This window comes from Mytilus edulis, chromosome 1 (genome assembly GCF_963676685.1).
Source record: "Mytilus edulis chromosome 1, xbMytEdul2.2, whole genome shotgun sequence".
Taxonomy (NCBI): domain Eukaryota; kingdom Metazoa; phylum Mollusca; class Bivalvia; order Mytilida; family Mytilidae; genus Mytilus; species Mytilus edulis.
The window spans coordinates 39,711,850-39,731,316 of record NC_092344.1 but is presented as its reverse complement, the minus strand read 5'-3'; the positions used below and the strand labels follow the sequence as shown (position 1 = coordinate 39,731,316).

The window sequence follows — 19,467 nt, the reverse complement described above, 5'->3', positions numbered from 1 at the left end:
ATTACAAAAAACCTAAAGACATCTAGAGGTCAACATATAATCTTCAGTATTTAGAAATACAATGTATAATAGTTATTGAATATTTCATGATTTTTTATCCCCGCTTTAAAAAAGGGGGGGTATACTGTTTTACCTCTGTCTGTCCGTCAGTCCGTCAGTCAGTCCGTCTGTCCCATGAATATTTTTCGTCGCATTTTTCTCAGGAACTACAATACAAGGATTTCTGAAATTTGGTTTCAGGGTTTATCTAAGTCAGCTATACCGTGTGATGTGTTTTCAGATTGATCACTTGACAACTTCCTGTTTACCGAACACTTGTATGATTTTACACATGATAGCCAAGTTGAAAATTTTCGTCACATTTTTTTCAGGAACTACAATACAAGGATTTCTGAAATTTGGTTTCAGGATTTATATAAGTCAGCTGTACCGTGTGATGCGTTTTCAGATTCATCACTCGACAACTTCCTGTTTACCGAATACTTGCATATTTTTACACTTTATATTATCCACTTGCGGCGGGGGTATCATCAGTGAGCAGTAGCTCGCAGATTCACTTGTTTTCTACATTTTATTTTAGGCAAGTTGAGTATCTGTGAAAAGAAAGCTTGATATTTTCCAACTCTTTACATTCAAACTATTTTTTTTATAGAACATGAAAGTGCAATAAAGAATTATATGAAATTACCAAAAAAGAAAGAAAATGATAGACAACGAATGGAGTATAATGAAGAATTGTATGGAATGAGAAAAAAGTTCCACCAGGTAAGAACATCATCAAATCTGTAAACCAACTTATTTTCGGGGATACTTTATTTCATGTTTAGCCCTTTTTAGCCAATTTCACGATTCTAAATTTTACTTGATGTAGTTAAGTAAGAAAAAATCCAAGTTTTACATATTCATGACTATTTATATTCACTATATTTTTCTACTGTGGAAAGTCTTGAAAATAAGTTGGTTTACAGTAGTAGCAAACAAATTTGGAAGAAAAATAAAATTTGTAAGTCCTTACAGTATATATTCTCATCACAATAAATTTTTTAACCTTTTGTCGATTAGTCCTTTATCACTTTTGTCTTGGAAGGATAGAGTCAATTTAAGAACAAAAATAAATATTTTAAAAGGTGTTCCATCCAACTTCAAAAATTCTGTAGAAAATACTTTTGTTATAATAAATGGCTGCCTTTTATTTACGAGTCTGAATGTAAAAATTAAAACTTGCTTTCCTGTATAGTCAAAACTACGTTTAAATTATTGTGAATTTCTGGTCAAATGACTACCTGCCTTTAGTTTCATTGCATGTAATCTTGAAATAGATACAAATGTAATTTATCTTCAAAAGTGATAAAATGGCCCTTTCAGTAAGATATAAATAAGGGTTAAATAAGGCCCTTATCTCATTGCCTGAGTAATTCTTTCTTGTATCTTTTCCCTTGATTCAAAGATGTTATGTGTCTCTCCTATTTTTCAGATCTTAATCAGTCAATGGTTATCGGTTTTCCCATAGCAAAACATGAACTTACCCATAGTTATGCTTATGAGAGGGGAAAATTATAATGACAATTTCAATTTGTTGACCTCAAAATTTTAACCAACCAACAGTTTAGTGATTTTGTGATTTCTTTTGTTTTTACAGACAGGTCTGCATTACTACTCCAGTTTAAATGCCTTACAGTACAAAAGAAAATGTTCCTTATTGGAGCCAATACTGGGATATATGCATGCACAACGAGCCTTCTTTCAGATGGGTCAGGATGCTGTGTGTAAAAAAGAAATAGAAGAATTCTTAAACAACATAAATGCTAGTGTACAAGGGTAAATATATTAAACCATGTTTAAACCAGACTGTAGTGGTGGCTCTCTGCTGTTTTCTGCTCTTTGGTTAGGTTGTTGTCTCTTTGACACATCCTTCATTTCCATTCTCAATTCTATTAAGACATTTTTAGGCCTTTTATAGCTTGCTATTTGGTGTGAGCAGAGGCTACGTTTTGAAGACAGTACTTTGACCTATAATGGTTTACTTTTACAAATTGTGACTTAGATGGAAAGTTGTCTCATTGGCAATAATACCACATCTTTTTATATCTATTTAAACCTGAACCTGTTCAAATGATCTGCAGTATTTAGCCTAACTGAAAGTTACCAGGAATAGTTATGTAAGACACATGTTGTGTTAGGCTCTGATCCTGTCCATAACTTTATAGTATGGTATTAGGTTTCTGTTTTGCTTTTTTCCAATCATATTGTGCATAATATTGTTGTAAAATGATGCCCTTTATGGGTTCTTGATTAGATTAATAAATTTCTTATCTTATATTATCTTTTTTATACATGATGACTAAAACTTACTTTGCTTTACAGTGTACAGAAAGAACTACAACAAGACACAAAGAAAACAGTAGATCTGATAGATACATTAGAACAACAAAGTGTGCAGCATTACCATGCAGAACCTAATCCTGAAATGCCATATATTCCCCCAAATACTCAACTGGCACAAAAAGGGGGATACTTGTTCATACGCAGGTAATTACAATGATGTTTTTTTTTAAATAGCAGATATTTTGTTTGACTTGACCTCTTAAAATTGAAAGTTTGATAAAATTATGGTTGACATGCTTTGATATTGCCATTTTGTTTAAAACACAAATAACCAATCTAGCAGTTATCCAATTAAAAGATACGTTATAACACATACATCTGAAGGGAAAGGTCTTTTTTGCAATTTTTTATTAATCATATATACAAAAAAAAAGTTTTATTGCAATCATCCCTTACACAACTGTAATGAGAAAAGAGTTTAAACAATCTTTCTTTGAATGCTTTCCATTACTTAGATTATGCTTTGTTTCTCTTTATTGTACTTCAGATCTTATAGAAAAAAAAAATATATCTGAAATGATATAAACTTCCATTTCAGATATTAATCATAAGATAAGAAAACTTTACTCATAATTTCAAATATTTTGGCCACGAGCATCACTGAAGAGACATGTATTGTCGAAATGCGCATCTGGTGCAAGAAAATTCGTACCGTTAATTTCATTTCAAATATCAAATTTAAATTTCATTGTGCATGTTTTATACTGTGAGTGATGATATTGATATCAGTTTTTAAAATGTTTACAGTAAACAGCTGATAGCCACCAGATGGGACAGGTGTTTTTTCTTCACCCAAGGAGGGAACCTTATGTGTCAACCAAAAGATGAGGTAAGAATAATTTGAATATTACACTTCTTTTACTGTGCTTCAGTTTATTGTTTCAGTTATATGTTGTGATTTTTTTATGCTTTTGTTTGTACATTTGTTTGTAGAATTGTTTGTAGAATTGAGATTTTTAAATACATAAATTTCAGGAATATCTGTATTTATATATATTTTTCTTAAATTATTTTTTTTAATTTTTAATTTTTTTGTAATCATATATAGATATTTATTTGTTATATTAGTCATAGTTTTCATATTTACCAAAAAATCTATACATAGGCTATGCTTTTACTACATTCAATCATAGTATGCTAAGCAGTTCAATAACTCTTCAGGCATTTTATTAATATTATAGTCAATATAAACTTCAGCTCCAAAGAAGGTCAATATAATATACTATTATGTGTGTCTTTGGGTCTGTGTAGTAAAATCTCTGTTACTTTTTCCCAGGACTACAAATTGAAGCTTCTCATGTATTTAGCTTTATGTAAGCAAGAAGGAGTTCTGGCAAACATGGCTCATTAACTTTCTTTTAAGCAAATACTGTACCGGTATATTCTTGCAAAAAAGCCAATGTATTAAATTTTTTATACATTTTTCACAAGAACTGTCTATCAGAGCTTCCTGACATTTGGTTCCAAGCTTCATATAAGCATGTTATAGTATTTTGAGTTTAATGTTATACCAATTTTAATTTAAGTTTTAATGAGATCAATATTGCCTAAGTTTGAAAAAATTGCCTCTTCTGATTTAACAGTAGATTTACCTGAATTCCTTATTGCATTAGTTTGATTTCAACACCTTGATAAAATATAGATATTATATAACATGAATTATTTTCTATATCTGATTACAAATAACAATTTTGATTGTATATCTGATTGCAAATAACAGTTGAAGATAAATTTGTGTGTTTGTGTTTTTTTTATTTAGGTGCTACCCAACACTTTGACTAAAATTAATTTGGCTTGTTTAATTTCATAAAATTTAAACAGAATATTTACTTCGACCTGTTGAAATTATTTTTTTTTTAAATTCAAAAAACTTGAACCAATCACTTTCACGGAAAAATTTCATTGGAAATATAGCAGTTTAACAAACACTAATTTTGATCATTGGGAAGCTTAATATTCCCTTAACTAAAGAACGTGATTAAAACGTTTAGCTGATTTTACAGAGTTATCTCCTGGTAGTGTAAGGTACCACCTTAAACAGTTATTTATAGATAAAACTGTAAACAATAAGAATTATCATGAGACATGCAGGATATTATAAACTAATAAGACACGAAAAAAACTGTCATTTTATTGTCTGTAAGGGTTATTGTGAAAAAAAGTTTTATTTTAATATCAAAATGGCATAATTTGCCAAGGGAATGATCCAGGCTTCTAGAGCTTATAGGTTACATACAACTTATATTTATTATGAATTTATTCGTGTAATGATTGTGACAGGGGTCAACAGTATCAAGAAATTAAAACTAATTTATCAATCTTGATCATATTTAGCCAGATTTTTATATACAAGTACATGTATATTAGCCAAGGATCTTGCATGCAAATGTTTTCCTCTTTGATGGTACTACATGTATTATCATACCGAAACATGACTAATTGTTGTTCTCTATCTTGTAATGGGTATGCAAACTGTTTCCTATGAAATTGATTGGGATATTGCATGACAAGGAATGGCATCGATATAGTCTCTATAAAATACCTACAATGTTAAACTTAAGGCATGGCTAATCATTCTACTAACTTTGATACCATTACTAACACTTATTTTACAGGTGAAAAAGGCTGTCTTACAAGAAGTAAGGTTTTATATTGTTCCCTTCAATGTTGTCACACTTGTGCACTCACTCTTTTTACCCCTATGAATGTTTTTTATTGTCGCTTTTTTCCTTCCATTTTTTTTTCTGACAATATGTGATTGGTATGATTTGCTTAGAGAATTTGTTATTTTATTATGATTTGGTAAGAAAAAGATGTCGATGTCTACTAGCTTTTTGTTAGAAAGTTGTAATTTATTGGCTGTTTCTGATTTTAGGGATCTTTTTATTGGGAACCTTTTTAGTAGTGATTCTGCTTCTGGAAATTGACTGAAAATTAAATGTTTGATTTTTTTAAATGTTTCTTTTACTGAAATCATGGAAATGGTACATTAGTAACAATATGAATTATTCATTTATTTGATTTTTTTATAAAAAAAAATTTGTTTAAAGAAAAAATATGTAACTAGAAATAATTTTGCCCTATGATAAATTAAACAGTTTTATTGACACTTTAATGGAACCATTTTGTTAATTTACATTGTAAAGAAGATATAATCTAAAAGCATAATTTATCACTATTCATTAAATTGAAACTGAAGTTTGAAAATTGGCTTTATCATTCCTTTGTCCTTTACAGTTTATTTTTTTCACTTATTGTTTTTACAAAGCTACCAGTAGGAATACCGGTAGGAAGAATTAGATATATGTTATATTGGTTAATGTAAAACTTGCATTGACACTGAGATCATAGTTTAATAAAAGAATGTCATATTCATTTTCCACAAGCACTCCAGCTTTCTCCACCAACAAAAACTGTCCGCCACGAAATAGTCAGTATTGCTAAAACTTGTGTTAAAGTCATATGAAACCTCAAATTAAAGAAAAATGATGCAAATGTATTTTATAACTAAATGGATAGTTTTCGTTATAAAACTTATGTACATATACTTTTTTTCTGAAGAAAATTCTTTACTTTGTCCACATTTAGAAGAATTTTACTTTTTTTTTAATTCTCAAACATATTTTCCATATGCAAGTGACCTTAGCGTGACCCTTCTTGTAAAAATCCGGTGATCGCAATACGCATGGATCTGTCATTAAAATAAACTATTATCTGAATGTACATGTAATACACGTCCTCAATATCCAGGCTTATTTGTTGATTGTTTACTATAAAGTGTAAACTTCGGCTTCAAAACACGACAATAAAGTAGCTGCCATATTTTTCACATCATAACAGAACGAGAGAACAAAAATTGAAGTAATACAATATGTTTGCGTAAAAAATGATAAAATCGTGCACAGAAGACTAAGTTCATGATATTTACGTGCATTGGTACAAGAATTGAATAAACATTATTTTTCACCAGTCACTCGTTTCATATGACTTTAAACACCAATCAATCAATCAATCATAATTATTGATTTTCAAAATGAATATTAGACCTAACTGTCTGATGTTTAAGAAGAACAAACCAACCTCTTGTATTACATATTCAACTTATTAAAAAATATTTGTTATTTTACATTTATTGATAAAGACTGAACATTGAAAATAGAAATGTCATGGGTCAAGAAAATGATCTATAAATGAGAAATATCAATAAAAAAGCAACTTTACAAATAGAGTACAAAAGAACATCAAGTCTTCAATGAGAAAAAGTTGTCCATGCAATATACCAGATGATAATTTGTATCCAAATCGAAAGTGGTTTACATTTATATATATATATGATATACCTATAAGCTGTATTGCTTCTGGTTTGAAATAAACTATATTAAAAAAAAACATAAGGTCTGTCATGTTCACCAAAATTAATAAAAATGTTTATAGTCATGTTGACTTCCTAATGCAAATGGTAAAATACATATATGCTCTCTCAGATTTTATGAATTTTGCACAGAAATCCTATTTTTCCATTCTTTAAGACATTGTATACACAAATACTCTGGAATGATTTCAACAGCAAATACTAAATGACCCTCATGTGTTTTGAATTCTAAATAAGAAATTTGAATAGTATCATAATTTAAAAAAAATATTAAGGACAGGTTTTCCAGAAATCAGTGAAGTTTGTTTTTGCTGCCATTTTCGAAACTGATGATGACTGTCTGTCTGTCTGTTTCTTTCTACTGTCATCTTCCTGTCTTTTTTTTATAGGGAATCTTTCTTTTTTGGGTGGACTCTAAACAATAAGCTAAAAGATGAGCCTTGATGGGTAATGTTTCCATTAATTTTTATTATTTTTTATTACAGGTGGCTGGTAGCTTATCATTAGATTTGAATGAACCAGGTGTGTTGGCTGAACCTTATGACACAGATGATAGAAGATTTGTTTTCCATGTATCATCACCAAAATTAAGAAAGTGAGTCCTTTGACTACAGATTTTTATACACCGCAGAGGTCAACTTTTGCTGGAACTTGTAGTAGCACAATATACACTACACTTTGTTCATCTTTCTTTGTGCCTTGCCCATATACCTCTTCTGAAACATGTTTTTGTAATTCCATCCATTTCTCTTAAAAAATTGTTGGTGCCTAACAGAAGTATTGACAGAGCAAACAGATGTTGAAAGATTTGTTTATTTGATACTTTATTACACCACCCAAAATAAGAAAGTAAATGCTTGTCTCTGCATAGGGTTGTCAATTTAATCTTAAAGACAATTATAATATAAGCAGTATATTTTTTCCTGAGAAAAATGCAAGTAGAAGTACTTAAGAATATGAGAAAAAAATTTCAATTTTATAAAAATTCAGTAAAAACATTGTTGAATGAAATTGCATCTGAAAGAAGAAATTGTGGAAAAGTCAGATGATATACATGAACTATCAAGAAAAATTGACACTATAAATGGAATCATTTTTATGACAAATTAAAAAGCAAGATAAACAAAAGAAAAGTATTTATAATCAGTTTTATTTTCATTTGTTGTTTATGAATTTAGTTATCCACATGTCAATGCATGTTAGTATAATATTTGTTAATTTTGTTTTTATAGATCAGTTGTATTACAAGCTGAGAATGAAAGGGAAAGAGATGAGGTAAGATAATTTAAGATAGAGCAATGACTACTCTCAGCTTCCTGCTAATGGATGGATTGATTGGTGTTTGTTCTACCCAGCATCAGTGAAAAAGGCTGTATTACGACAAGGCTTCCTGAATCCTTTTGAAAATGAGTATAAGCCCATTCAGTCAAACATCACTGACTAGAATTTTTTTTATTGTAATATTTTCTTGTTTTGGATTTAATTTGTGGTCATCGTTTGAATGCAGTTTCTCGTTATAAAATCAAATCAAAATTTGAATGAATTTGTCAATTACCGAATCCTGAACATAAGTTTTTTCATTATTAAGAGGTAGCACTCTATAAAAAAAAAACAATCAACATTTACTCTGACAATAGCAGTCACAGAAGACTTAAATCTTTACAAGAATTAAGATTTAACATGTTATGAATATGGAAAAAAATGATAATTATAACAAGTAAGACTACAAAAAAGTATTCTAAGCACAATTGTTTTAATTTTTAGTGGATATGTACAATTAACAACATAGTAAGAGAGAGTGGCTATGTTAAATCAAAGTCACCACTGCAGCAGCAAGCCAACAAAGTAAGTACAGGGTTTATATCTTTATAAAAACCACACCTTGATTGAAACGGATTTACAGGACTGTGACAGCTTAAAAATTGTATTGCCAATTTAAATAATTTTATTTTAAAATTGTTTTTCTTATCCTTTAAAACTTTTGTCAAAAGTTTGTTTTCTGCATTGCATTTTTCTTTTAATGATAGAGCAAGAAACATTGTAATATTTGCATTTATATGTTTAATACTTGTAACTTAGTAATAATGAATGATAAATTGATCATTGCAGTGATCACCACTAATTATTTTCTAGTGTTGTCTGCCATCTTCACCATAGCAGTCAAACTAAGTGGAGTCATTTCATTTTGGTTAAGTTTGCACTGTCACTTGAGTGGTCAAACTGAGTGAATTTCTTTTAAATTTTGTTTACTGCTTCTGCCCCACCAAAGTAGTATTTTCAACTTTGGAATATTTGCCACTGACACCAAACTGTCAAACTGAGTGTAGATCTTTGCCATGAGTATATTGCCATCACCACCAGGCAGTCAAATAAAATATATACCATACCAATGTACAAGGTCACTTTTATACAGAATTTTACATGACTGTCATATAAGTAAGAGGTTTAGCTAGCTATAAAACCAGGTTTAATCCACTATTTTCTACATAAGAAAATGCCTGTACCAAGTCAAGAATATGACAGTTGTCCATTCCTTTGATGTGTTTGAGCTTTTGACTTTGCCATTTGATTAGGGACTTCCTGTTGTGAATTTTTATACGACCGCAAAATTTGAAAAAATTTTCGTCGTATATTGCTATCACGTTGGCGTCGGCGTCGTCGTCGGCGTCCGTCGTCCGAATACTTTTAGTTTTCGCACTCTAACTTTAGTAAAAGTGAATGGAAATCTATGAAATTTTAACACAAGGTTTATGACCACAAAAGGAAGGTTGGTATTGATTTTGGAAGTTTTGGTCCCAACATTTTAGGAATTAGGGGCCAAAAAGGGCCCAAATAAGCATTTTCTTGGTTTTCGCACTATAACTTTAGTTTAAGTGAATAGAAATCTATGAAATTAGGACACAAGGTTTATGACCACAAAAGGAAGGTTGGGATTGATTTTGGGGGTTTTGGTTCCAACAGTTTAGGAATTAAGGGCCAAAAAAGGGCCCAAATAAGCATTATTCTTGGTTTTCGCACAATAACTTTAGTATAAGTAAATAGAAATCTATGAAATTTTGACACAAGGTTTATGACCACAAAAGGAAGGTTGGGATTGATTTTGGGGGTTTTGGTTCCAACAGTTTAGGAATTAAGGGCCAAAAAAGGGCCCAAATAAGCATTATTCTTGGTTTTCGCACAATAACTTTAGTATAAGTAAATAGAAATCTATGAAATTTAAACACAAGGTTTATGACCATAAAAGGAAGGTTGGGTTTGATTTTGGGAGTTTTGGTCCTAACAGTTTAGGAATAAGGGGCCCAAAGGGTCCAAAATTGAACTTTGTGTGATTTCATCAAAAATTGAATAATTGGTATTCTTTGATATGCCGAATCTAACTATGTATGTAGATTCTTAATTTTTGGTCCCGTTTTCAAATTGGTCTACATTAAGGTCCAAAGGGTCCAAAATTAAACTTAGTTTGATTTTAACAAAAATTGAATCCTTGGGGTTCTTTGATATGCTGAATTTAAAAATGTACTTAGATTTTTAATTATTGGCCTAGTTTTCAAGTTGGTCCAAATGGGGGTCCAAAATTAAACTTTGTTTGATTTCATCAAAAATTGAATAAATGGGTTCTTTGATATGCCAAATCTAACTGTGTATGTAGATTCTTAATTTTTGGTCCAGTTTTCAAATTGGTCTACATTAAGGTCCAAAGGGTCCAAAATTAAATTAAGTTTGATTTTAACAAAAATTAAATTCTTGGGCTTATTTGATATGCTTTATCTAAATATGTACTTTGATTTTTGATTATTGGCCCAGTTTTCAAGTTGGTCCAAATCAGGATTCCATATCAAGTATTGTGCAATAGCAAGAAATTTTCAATTGCACAGTATTGCACAATAGCAAGAAATATCTAATTGCACAATATTGTGCAATAGCAATTAATTTTCAATTGGAGTTATCTTTCTTTGTATAGAATAGTAGTTGATAATATATGTTGGAAATTTGCCAGACATGACTATGATGTCATTTTCTATTTTTATTTGCCAATAACTTTATGTAAATAACTTCATTGGAAATTTGCCAATATAAAATGTTGCTGATGAAGCTTTTTTTCCTTATCTTATCTAAAATGTTTTAGATAATGTATGTTGGAAATTTGCCAGACATGACTATGATGTCATTTTCTATTTTTATTTGCCAATAACTTTATGTAAATAACTTCATTGGAAATTTGCCAATATAAAATGTTACTGATGAAGTTTTTTTTATTGTTTTATACAATAAACAATGTATATTCACTTTTACTACCAACCAATCTTTACCATTCAGTGATTATACGACCGCAAAATTTGAAAAAATTTTCGTCGTATATTGCTATCACGTTGGCGTCGGCGTCGTCGTCGTCGTCCGTCGTCCGAATACTTTTAGTTTTCGCACTCTAACTTTAGTAAAAGTGAATGGAAATCTATGAAATTTTAACACAAGGTTTATGACCACAAAAGGAAGGTTGGTATTGATTTTGGAAGTTTTGGTCCCAACATTTTAGGAATTAGGGGCCAAAAAGGGCCCAAATAAGCATTTTCTTGGTTTTCGCACTATAACTTTAGTTTAAGTGAATAGAAATCTATGAAATTAGGACACAAGGTTTATGACCACAAAAGGAAGGTTGGGATTGATTTTGGGGGTTTTGGTTCCAACAGTTTAGGAATTAAGGGCCAAAAAAGGGCCCAAATAAGCATTATTCTTGGTTTTCGCACAATAACTTTAGTATAAGTAAATAGAAATCTATGAAATTTTGACACAAGGTTTATGACCACAAAAGGAAGGTTGGGATTGATTTTGGGGGTTTTGGTTCCAACAGTTTAGGAATTAAGGGCCAAAAAAGGGCCCAAATAAGCATTATTCTTGGTTTTCGCACAATAACTTTAGTATAAGTAAATAGAAATCTATGAAATTTAAACACAAGGTTTATGACCATAAAAGGAAGGTTGGGTTTGATTTTGGGAGTTTTGGTCCTAACAGTTTAGGAATAAGGGGCCCAAAGGGTCCAAAATTGAACTTTGTGTGATTTCATCAAAAATTGAATAATTGGTATTCTTTGATATGCCGAATCTAACTATGTATGTAGATTCTTAATTTTTGGTCCCGTTTTCAAATTGGTCTACATTAAGGTCCAAAGGGTCCAAAATTAAACTTAGTTTGATTTTAACAAAAATTGAATCCTTGGGGTTCTTTGATATGCTGAATTTAAAAATGTACTTAGATTTTTAATTATTGGCCTAGTTTTCAAGTTGGTCCAAATGGGGGTCCAAAATTAAACTTTATTTGATTTCATCAAAAATTGAATAAATGGGTTCTTTGATATGCCAAATCTAAACGTGTATGTAGATTCTTAATTTTTGGTCCAGTTTTCAAATTGGTCTACATTAAGGTCCAAAGGGTCCAAAATTAAATTAAGTTTGATTTTAACAAAAATTAAATTCTTGGGCTTATTTGATATGCTTTATCTAAATATGTACTTTGATTTTTGATTATTGGCCCAGTTTTCAAGTTGGTCCAAATCAGGATTCCATATCAAGTATTGTGCAATAGCAAGAAATTTTCAATTGCACAGTATTGCACAATAGCAAGAAATATCTAATTGCACAATATTGTGCAGTAGCAATTAATTTTCAATTGGAGTTATCTTTCTTTGTATAGAATAGTAGTTGATAATATATGTTGGAAATTTGCCAGACATGACTATGATGTCATTTTCTATTTTTATTTGCCAATAACTTTATGTAAATAACTTCATTGGAAATTTGCCAATATAAAATGTTGCTGATGAAGCTTCTTTTCCTTATCTTATCTAAAATGTTTTAGATAATGTATGTTGGAAATTTGCCAGACATGACTATGATGTCATTTTCTATTTTTATTTGCCAATAACTTTATGTAAATAACTTCATTGGAAATTTGCCAATATAAAATGTTACTGATGAAGTTTTTTTTATTGTTTTATACAATAAACAATGTATATTCACTTTTACTACCAACCAATCTTTACCATTCAGTGATAACAAGCACTTTATTTTACATTTTAATATTTTATGATGTATTTAAAAGAGTAGTTATTGTTGCAAACTCCATTAGAAATTTGAATTGATATCAGTTTTGGAAAAAGGGAAACGGGGATGTGAAAAAAGGGGGGGGGGGTTTAAATTTTTCTCATTTCAGATTTCATAAATAAAAAGAAAATGTCTTCAAACATTTTTTTGAGAGAATTAATATTCAACAGCATAGTGAATTGCTCAAAGGCAAAAAAAAAACTTTTAAGTTCATTAGACCACATTCATTCTTTGTCAGAAACCTATGCTGTGTCAACTATTTAATTTTAGATTTAAATAAGAAGAAATCTTTAATTGATTTGTAAAATCTTGACATTTGTTTTGTGTAAAAAAAACCATGTAATGTCAAAAATTTGATCACAATCCAAATTCAGAGCTGTATCACGCTTGAATGTTTTGTCCATACTTGCCCCAACTGTTCAGGGTTCGACCTCTGCGGTCGTATAAAGCTGTGCCCTGCGGAGCACCTGGTTATCAGATGCAGAGGAATTGAAACACTTCTAGAAATGTTTTTGATTTAACAATAATTTTTACAGGAAAGAACACCGAGCACTACTAGCAGTACCAAAGAGTCTGGCGGCAGTAGTCCTGACATGGCCAATGTAAACAGGTACAGTGCTTCTGTATAATCAGCTGTTAGTAGTAAAATGTCATATTTTGATGTTCAAATGTAGGGGGAAAAGAAAAAATCCTGAAAGATGTGTTTTTATTTTATTTTATAGTCGTCAACTCTTCAGATTTTAATGGGAGCCTCCAGAGTTTGTATTCTGAAAATTTTGTAATCTTAACTCTTTACTTCTTCTAAACTCCGTTTTTCATGACAAATAATAATGATTTCTACTGGGTTTTTTTGGGGGGGCCTTTTGTAAGTCTTTAGTTTGTTAGGTAGAAGTTGTTGTACAAGAATTCTTTGTTTTTTAAAACAATATAGATTGCCCAATATACCATACATGTTTGTTTTAGATATATTTGTGAAAGTTACTTGTAAAAAGATATATCTTTTTAATTTATGGTTAAAGATTAACTGCAATAAATAAAACATATATAGTAATGGTTATATACAACTAATAATAAATCACCAGTAAATTTCACCTTCAAGGGAAATCTCCCTTTTTCGAGTTTTTTGGAAACAATATTGTTTATTTTGGGCACACGCATGTAAATATATTCAGAGATTTTGTGATTGTTTTGTATAGCTTCTGAGTGCATTATATCTTAAGTTTGAGTGTTTTGATTGTTGTGATGTATACTTTTCTATGTATTTTTTTATTAACAGTTCAGCAAGTTTAGGATCACCGCATGCTCCTAAACCAGCACCTGCAACAAACGATATGTTGTTGTCTGACGTACCTATACAGTTTGATCTCCAACCTCTTAATGATGATATAACAGACGTTACTCCTAATCTTCAAGGTCCACCAAAGTTAGTCTGTAATACTGATTTACATCTTATATTTGTAATTTACTTCAGGTAGAAGTGTTTAAAAAATATAGAAGGTATTTTCTGATTGATTTACTGACAAATAAATTTCCCTATTGTATATAGGGAATTCATTTTGTATTTATAGGTGCCAATATTGTGGATTAAGGAAAAGTATATTTTCCTGGGATTTTTTTCTCATGATTTTTATATATTTTGCAGATAAGCCTATAGAAAATTGTTACTTGGTTGACCACAAAAGTTCATGATCCATCAAAATTTTAAACTTGTCAAATAATAATGAATCCAAGATAATTTATACAGATTCCATAAACAAGTATCACATAAAAATGTCAAATATTATTAAGAAATGAAATGGTATGAGACCCGATCAAAGATTTTCGAATAAAAAGGATCTATAAGATATGGGCTACTGTAAAATCAGACATTATTGTGATGTTTTTATTATTATAGCAAATGCGACAGGGTTGTAATCGCAATAATTTAAACTCACATTTTAATTTTTTTAAATGAATTAAATATGATTTTTTAGCTCACCTGGCCGAAAGGCCAAGTGAGCTTTTCTCATCACTTGGTGTCCGGCGTCCGGCGTCGTCCTGCGTTAACTTTTACAAAAATCTTCTCCTCTGAAACTACTGGGCCAAACTTGGCCACAATCATCATTTGAGGTATCTAGTTTAAAAAATGTGTCCGGTGACCCGGCCAACCAACCAAGATGGCCGCCATGGCTAAAAATAGAACATAGGGGTGAAATGCAGTTTTTGGCTTATAACTCAAAAACCAAAGCATTTAGAGCAAATCTGACATGGGGGTAATATTGTTCATCAGGTCAAGATCTATCTGCCCTGAAATTTTCAAATAAATCGAACATTTCGTTGTTGGGTTGCTGCCCCTGAAATGGCAATTTTAAGGAAATTTTGCTGTTTTTGGTTATTATCTTGAATATTATTATAGATAGAGATAAACTGTAAACAGCAATAATGTTCAGCAAAGTAAGATCTACAAATAAGTCACATGACCAAAATGGTCAGTTGACCACTTTAAGAGTTATTGCCCTTTATAGTCAATTTTTAACCATTTTTCGTAAATCTTAGTAATCTTTTAGAAAAATCTTCTCCTCTAAAACTACTGGGCCAAATTTAATTAAACTTGGCCATAATCATCATTGGGGTATCTAGTTAAAAAATGTGTCTGATGCCCCGCCCAACCAACCAAGATGGCCGCCATGGCTAAAAATAGAACATAGGGGTAAAATGCAGTTTTTGGCTTATAACTCAAAAACCAAAGCATTTAGAGCAAATCTGACATGGGGGTAAAATTGTTCATCAGGTCAAGATCTATCTGCCCTGGAATTTTCAGATGAATCGGATAATCGGTTGTTAGGTTGCTGCCCCTGAATTGGTAATTTTGAGGAAATTTTGCTGTTTTTGTGTTATTATCTTGAATATTATTATAGATAGAGATAAACTGTAAACATCAATAATGTACAGCAACGTAAGAACTAAGAATAAGTCAGTATGACCAAAATAGTCAATTGACCCCCTAAGGAGTTATTGCCCTTCATAGTCAATTTTTAACAATTTTCTTAAAATTTGAAGATTTTCAATAACATTTTCCACAGAAAGTACTGTTATAGATAGAGATAATTGTAAGCAGCAAGAATGTTTAGTAAAGTAAGATCTACAAACACATCACCATCACCAAAACACAATTTTGTCATGAATCCATCTGTGTCCATTGTTTAATATTCACATAGACAAAGGTGAGCGACACATGCTCTTTAGAGCCTCTAGTTTCTTAATATCGCAAAAATTAAAAACACAATCTAGTCTTAAATAAAAAAATTACAATATTAATGCATGCAATAATTTCTAAATTTAGTTTTGATTTGTGAACCTAGGTTTGAGAGAAGTCGTTATTGCCTTTAGTGAATGCAGTTGTTATCTCTATGATTAGTGCTAATTATAATGGTTACATGATCAAATCATAAAAAAATGCTATCTGAAATTGCTTATGGTAACTTTTCTTTTTGTCTTTTGATTACAAATAGATTGATGAGGTTCCAAAATTGCAACTATCATAGGAATGTTTAAAACATATGTAAACAGGTTAATCACTTTTCATGGCAATTGAAGCATTGATAATATTGTGACCAAAGCATGGTTTATTTTTTCATGAAAGCTAACAGGCATGCAGATTTTGTTATGAATATTCTTTATTAATACAGATAACTTATTGGTAGAAGTAATAATGTAAAACCGTTGTTCTTATCTTGAGTTTTGGATTTTAGCATGTCATGTTTTTTTGCATGAACTTTTGTAATTGTAGCACATTGTGAACAATGTTTACTGTGTCTTTTATATCATTGTAATATAGGTACATTGAAATTTTCAAATGTATATTTGTGAGAAGGATAATTTGTTAATTGCTATTTTACAAAATTTTTCTTTGATCTTACTGACTAATAATTTCCTTTCTAAGCAGAGTCCAGTGATATGAAAAATTATTGTTAGAAACTAAGGTAGCATGTGCTGTTGTTAATGAAATTAACATGAAATCAACAATGTCGTCATAGGTAAAATAGCTATTAACAGATTATCATTGGTCATCTCAACTTGATTGTTTTTCTCACATTCACTGTAACGGCTCAAGGGAGAAAGTCAATCTTGTTGAGTTGGTCAATGATAATCTATAAGTTGTGTACATATACCTTCACAACTTTGTTAATTTATTTTCTCCTTTTCTTTAAGGAGAATAAATCCATTTGACCAGTCCACTGGAGAAGTTTTAGATAATTTAGACTCAGCAATAGCAGATGCCCATTATGTAGAAAGTTTTGTTGTCAGATTTTTAGGTTCAATGGAAGTAAAAGCAGACAGAGGTAAATATAGGCAACAGTAGTATACAGCTGTTCAATAGCCATAAATCATTATAAGTGAAAACAAATCTGGGTTACAAACTAAAACCAAGGGAAATAATTATTAAAAAAAGTCAAAATACAAAGAAACAAATTATTTGATAACAACTGCCATATGCCTGACTTGTTACAGGAATTCTAAGAAAAAATGGTGTTTTGAACCTGGTTATATGGTAAGCCAAACCTCACCCTTATTTGGCAAAATTTAGGTAACCATGTCCTATAATAAAAGCTTTAGTGAATTGTATTTATATCTGAGTTTAGCTACAAAGTGACCTGAAATGATTAGGAGTTGTTATAAGAAATCACCTTTCACAAGAAGAAGGTCAGTTTCTGTTTGATATGATTTTAATGAAAAAAAATCAATTTCTGGTCCTATGAAATAGAACTAAACAGGCCCAGCTAAATACCTCGCTAAATTTCATTTTGAAATCACTTTAGTTGCTACCATTTCTCTTCTGACTTTGTCATCTGCACTTCTAGGCCACAATCAAAAATATTTTGGTTTGCCCAAACCCTACCCAAAGGTTGAGACAGTGGGTAGGTAGGTAGGCATTTTCTTCTTTTTTTTTCAAAAAGAGAAATTGAAGTATCGGGTGTTTATTAGTCTTCATGCCTATCTGATTAAAAAAAAACTTCTTCAAATCAGGACAATAAAAGAATTTGAGTAGGCAGCTTTTTTCTGGGTAGGTAGTGTTTGGGCAAACAAACCTATTCTTTTTTATGGCCCTATATACAAGTAAAACATCAGTTGTAATCAGTTTCTCCTCAGTTATTCATAACATTATATAAAGATCAAATATGCAGGAATTAGTAACTTATTTTTACTTTTGAATGAATATTGTTTATGTCTAAGGAACTGCATGTACTAGACGTTTAGAAAAAAGGTTCTTCTAAAGATTAAGGTAACAATGACCTACATTTCATGCATCAGGTACGTTAATAGATTTAGCTTAAGGTCTACATGTAAGCTACTCCGAATTCATTTGATTAAAAAATTGAGTGGTTTTTATGCCCCATTTATTGGCATTATGTTTTCTGGTCTGTTCCTCCATTCGTCTGTCCATTTGTTCACCCATTCGTTCTATCTTCTATTTGTCCTGCTTCAGGTTAAACTTTTTTGTCAAGGTAGTTTTTGATGAAGTTCAAGTCCAATCAAATTGAAACTTAGTACACATGTTCCCTATGATATGAGCTTTCTTATTTTAATGCCTTACTAGAGATTTCACCCCATTTAGTCCACTGAACATAGAAATTGATAGTGCAGATGGGGCATCCATGTACTAGGGACACATTCTTGTTTTTCTTTCATAAAAAGCTTACAATGTATCTGTCTTTACTTTCAGGCGAACCTTTAGTTTTAGAAACAATGAGACAGATAATGGCAGCCAGGGCAATACACAATGTGTTTAGAATGACAGAGTCTAGACTAGTAGTATCCAGTGATAATATGAAGTAATATAAAATACTAAAGATTCAGTTATTTTCATGGGTACATCATATTCTTGTTTGTGAACATTTGATTATTTGATTTTACCTCAAAGTCTCCCTATAGGCTTGAAGAAAATTTATGCTTCATTGAATATTTGAAATAGTGCTTTACCTATACTTAACAAATCCACCAAAAAATGGTTACCCATGAATAATAATGAATCCATTGTTCACAATATGTATAAGAGTCTCTATTAGTAGTGACCAGTGTCAGATAATATGAGGTGAAATAAATACAGGAAATATAAATGACAGTTTTCCAAAATATTAAAACAGATTTGAAATTTAAAAAAAAAAGTCTTCTTACAAATCAAGTGTATTTTCAAGTCACTAATAATCTCTCATCAATTTGAGTTGAAAATTTTTCCTGATCATGCACTATTCCTTAAATGATGAGTCTGATTGGACATTTTTTCAAATTTGATAGCAATATTTCCATATTTTTTTGCCACTGAATTAATATGCAAATATGAACAATTAAATTACAGTGCTAATCTGTTGTCAGTGATTAATTTTGTTGTAACTAAGTAATCAAACAATGCTAGAAGCCAGTAAAAATTTAAAAAATAATTTTTCCTGTATAGACTTTATAATGAATGTGTGTGCGACTGCTTATGTGACATGTAGCCAAAGTAACTTACTGTTATAATTTTAGTTTCCTTTTTATACCCCCTCAGCTGGAAGGAGCATTGAGTTTAACCCTTGTCTGTCCATACATCCCAAAGTTGGTTTCTGTTCTCTAACTTTAGTTTGCCTCAATGAG

The 19,467-nt window shown here is 30.7% G+C and overlaps 1 protein-coding gene across 2 annotated transcripts in view; it reads left to right on the top strand.

Moving 5' to 3' along the window:
* The window catches only part of LOC139512388 (DCC-interacting protein 13-alpha-like), a 51,614-nt gene that overhangs the window by 21,964 nt on the left and 10,183 nt on the right, over window positions 1–19,467 (top strand). For both annotated transcript variants that reach the window (XM_071300000.1, XM_071300008.1), the window contains exons 7-18: window positions 653–765; window positions 1,640–1,818; window positions 2,365–2,529; window positions 3,133–3,214; window positions 5,001–5,024; window positions 7,243–7,352; window positions 7,990–8,032; window positions 8,522–8,602; window positions 13,392–13,465; window positions 14,132–14,278; window positions 17,047–17,177; window positions 18,560–18,668. In XM_071300000.1, the coding sequence (XP_071156101.1) occupies window positions 653–765; window positions 1,640–1,818; window positions 2,365–2,529; window positions 3,133–3,214; window positions 5,001–5,024; window positions 7,243–7,352; window positions 7,990–8,032; window positions 8,522–8,602; window positions 13,392–13,465; window positions 14,132–14,278; window positions 17,047–17,177; window positions 18,560–18,668 (1,258 nt within the window). The remainder of the gene's footprint in view (window positions 1–652; window positions 766–1,639; window positions 1,819–2,364; window positions 2,530–3,132; window positions 3,215–5,000; window positions 5,025–7,242; window positions 7,353–7,989; window positions 8,033–8,521; window positions 8,603–13,391; window positions 13,466–14,131; window positions 14,279–17,046; window positions 17,178–18,559; window positions 18,669–19,467) is intronic.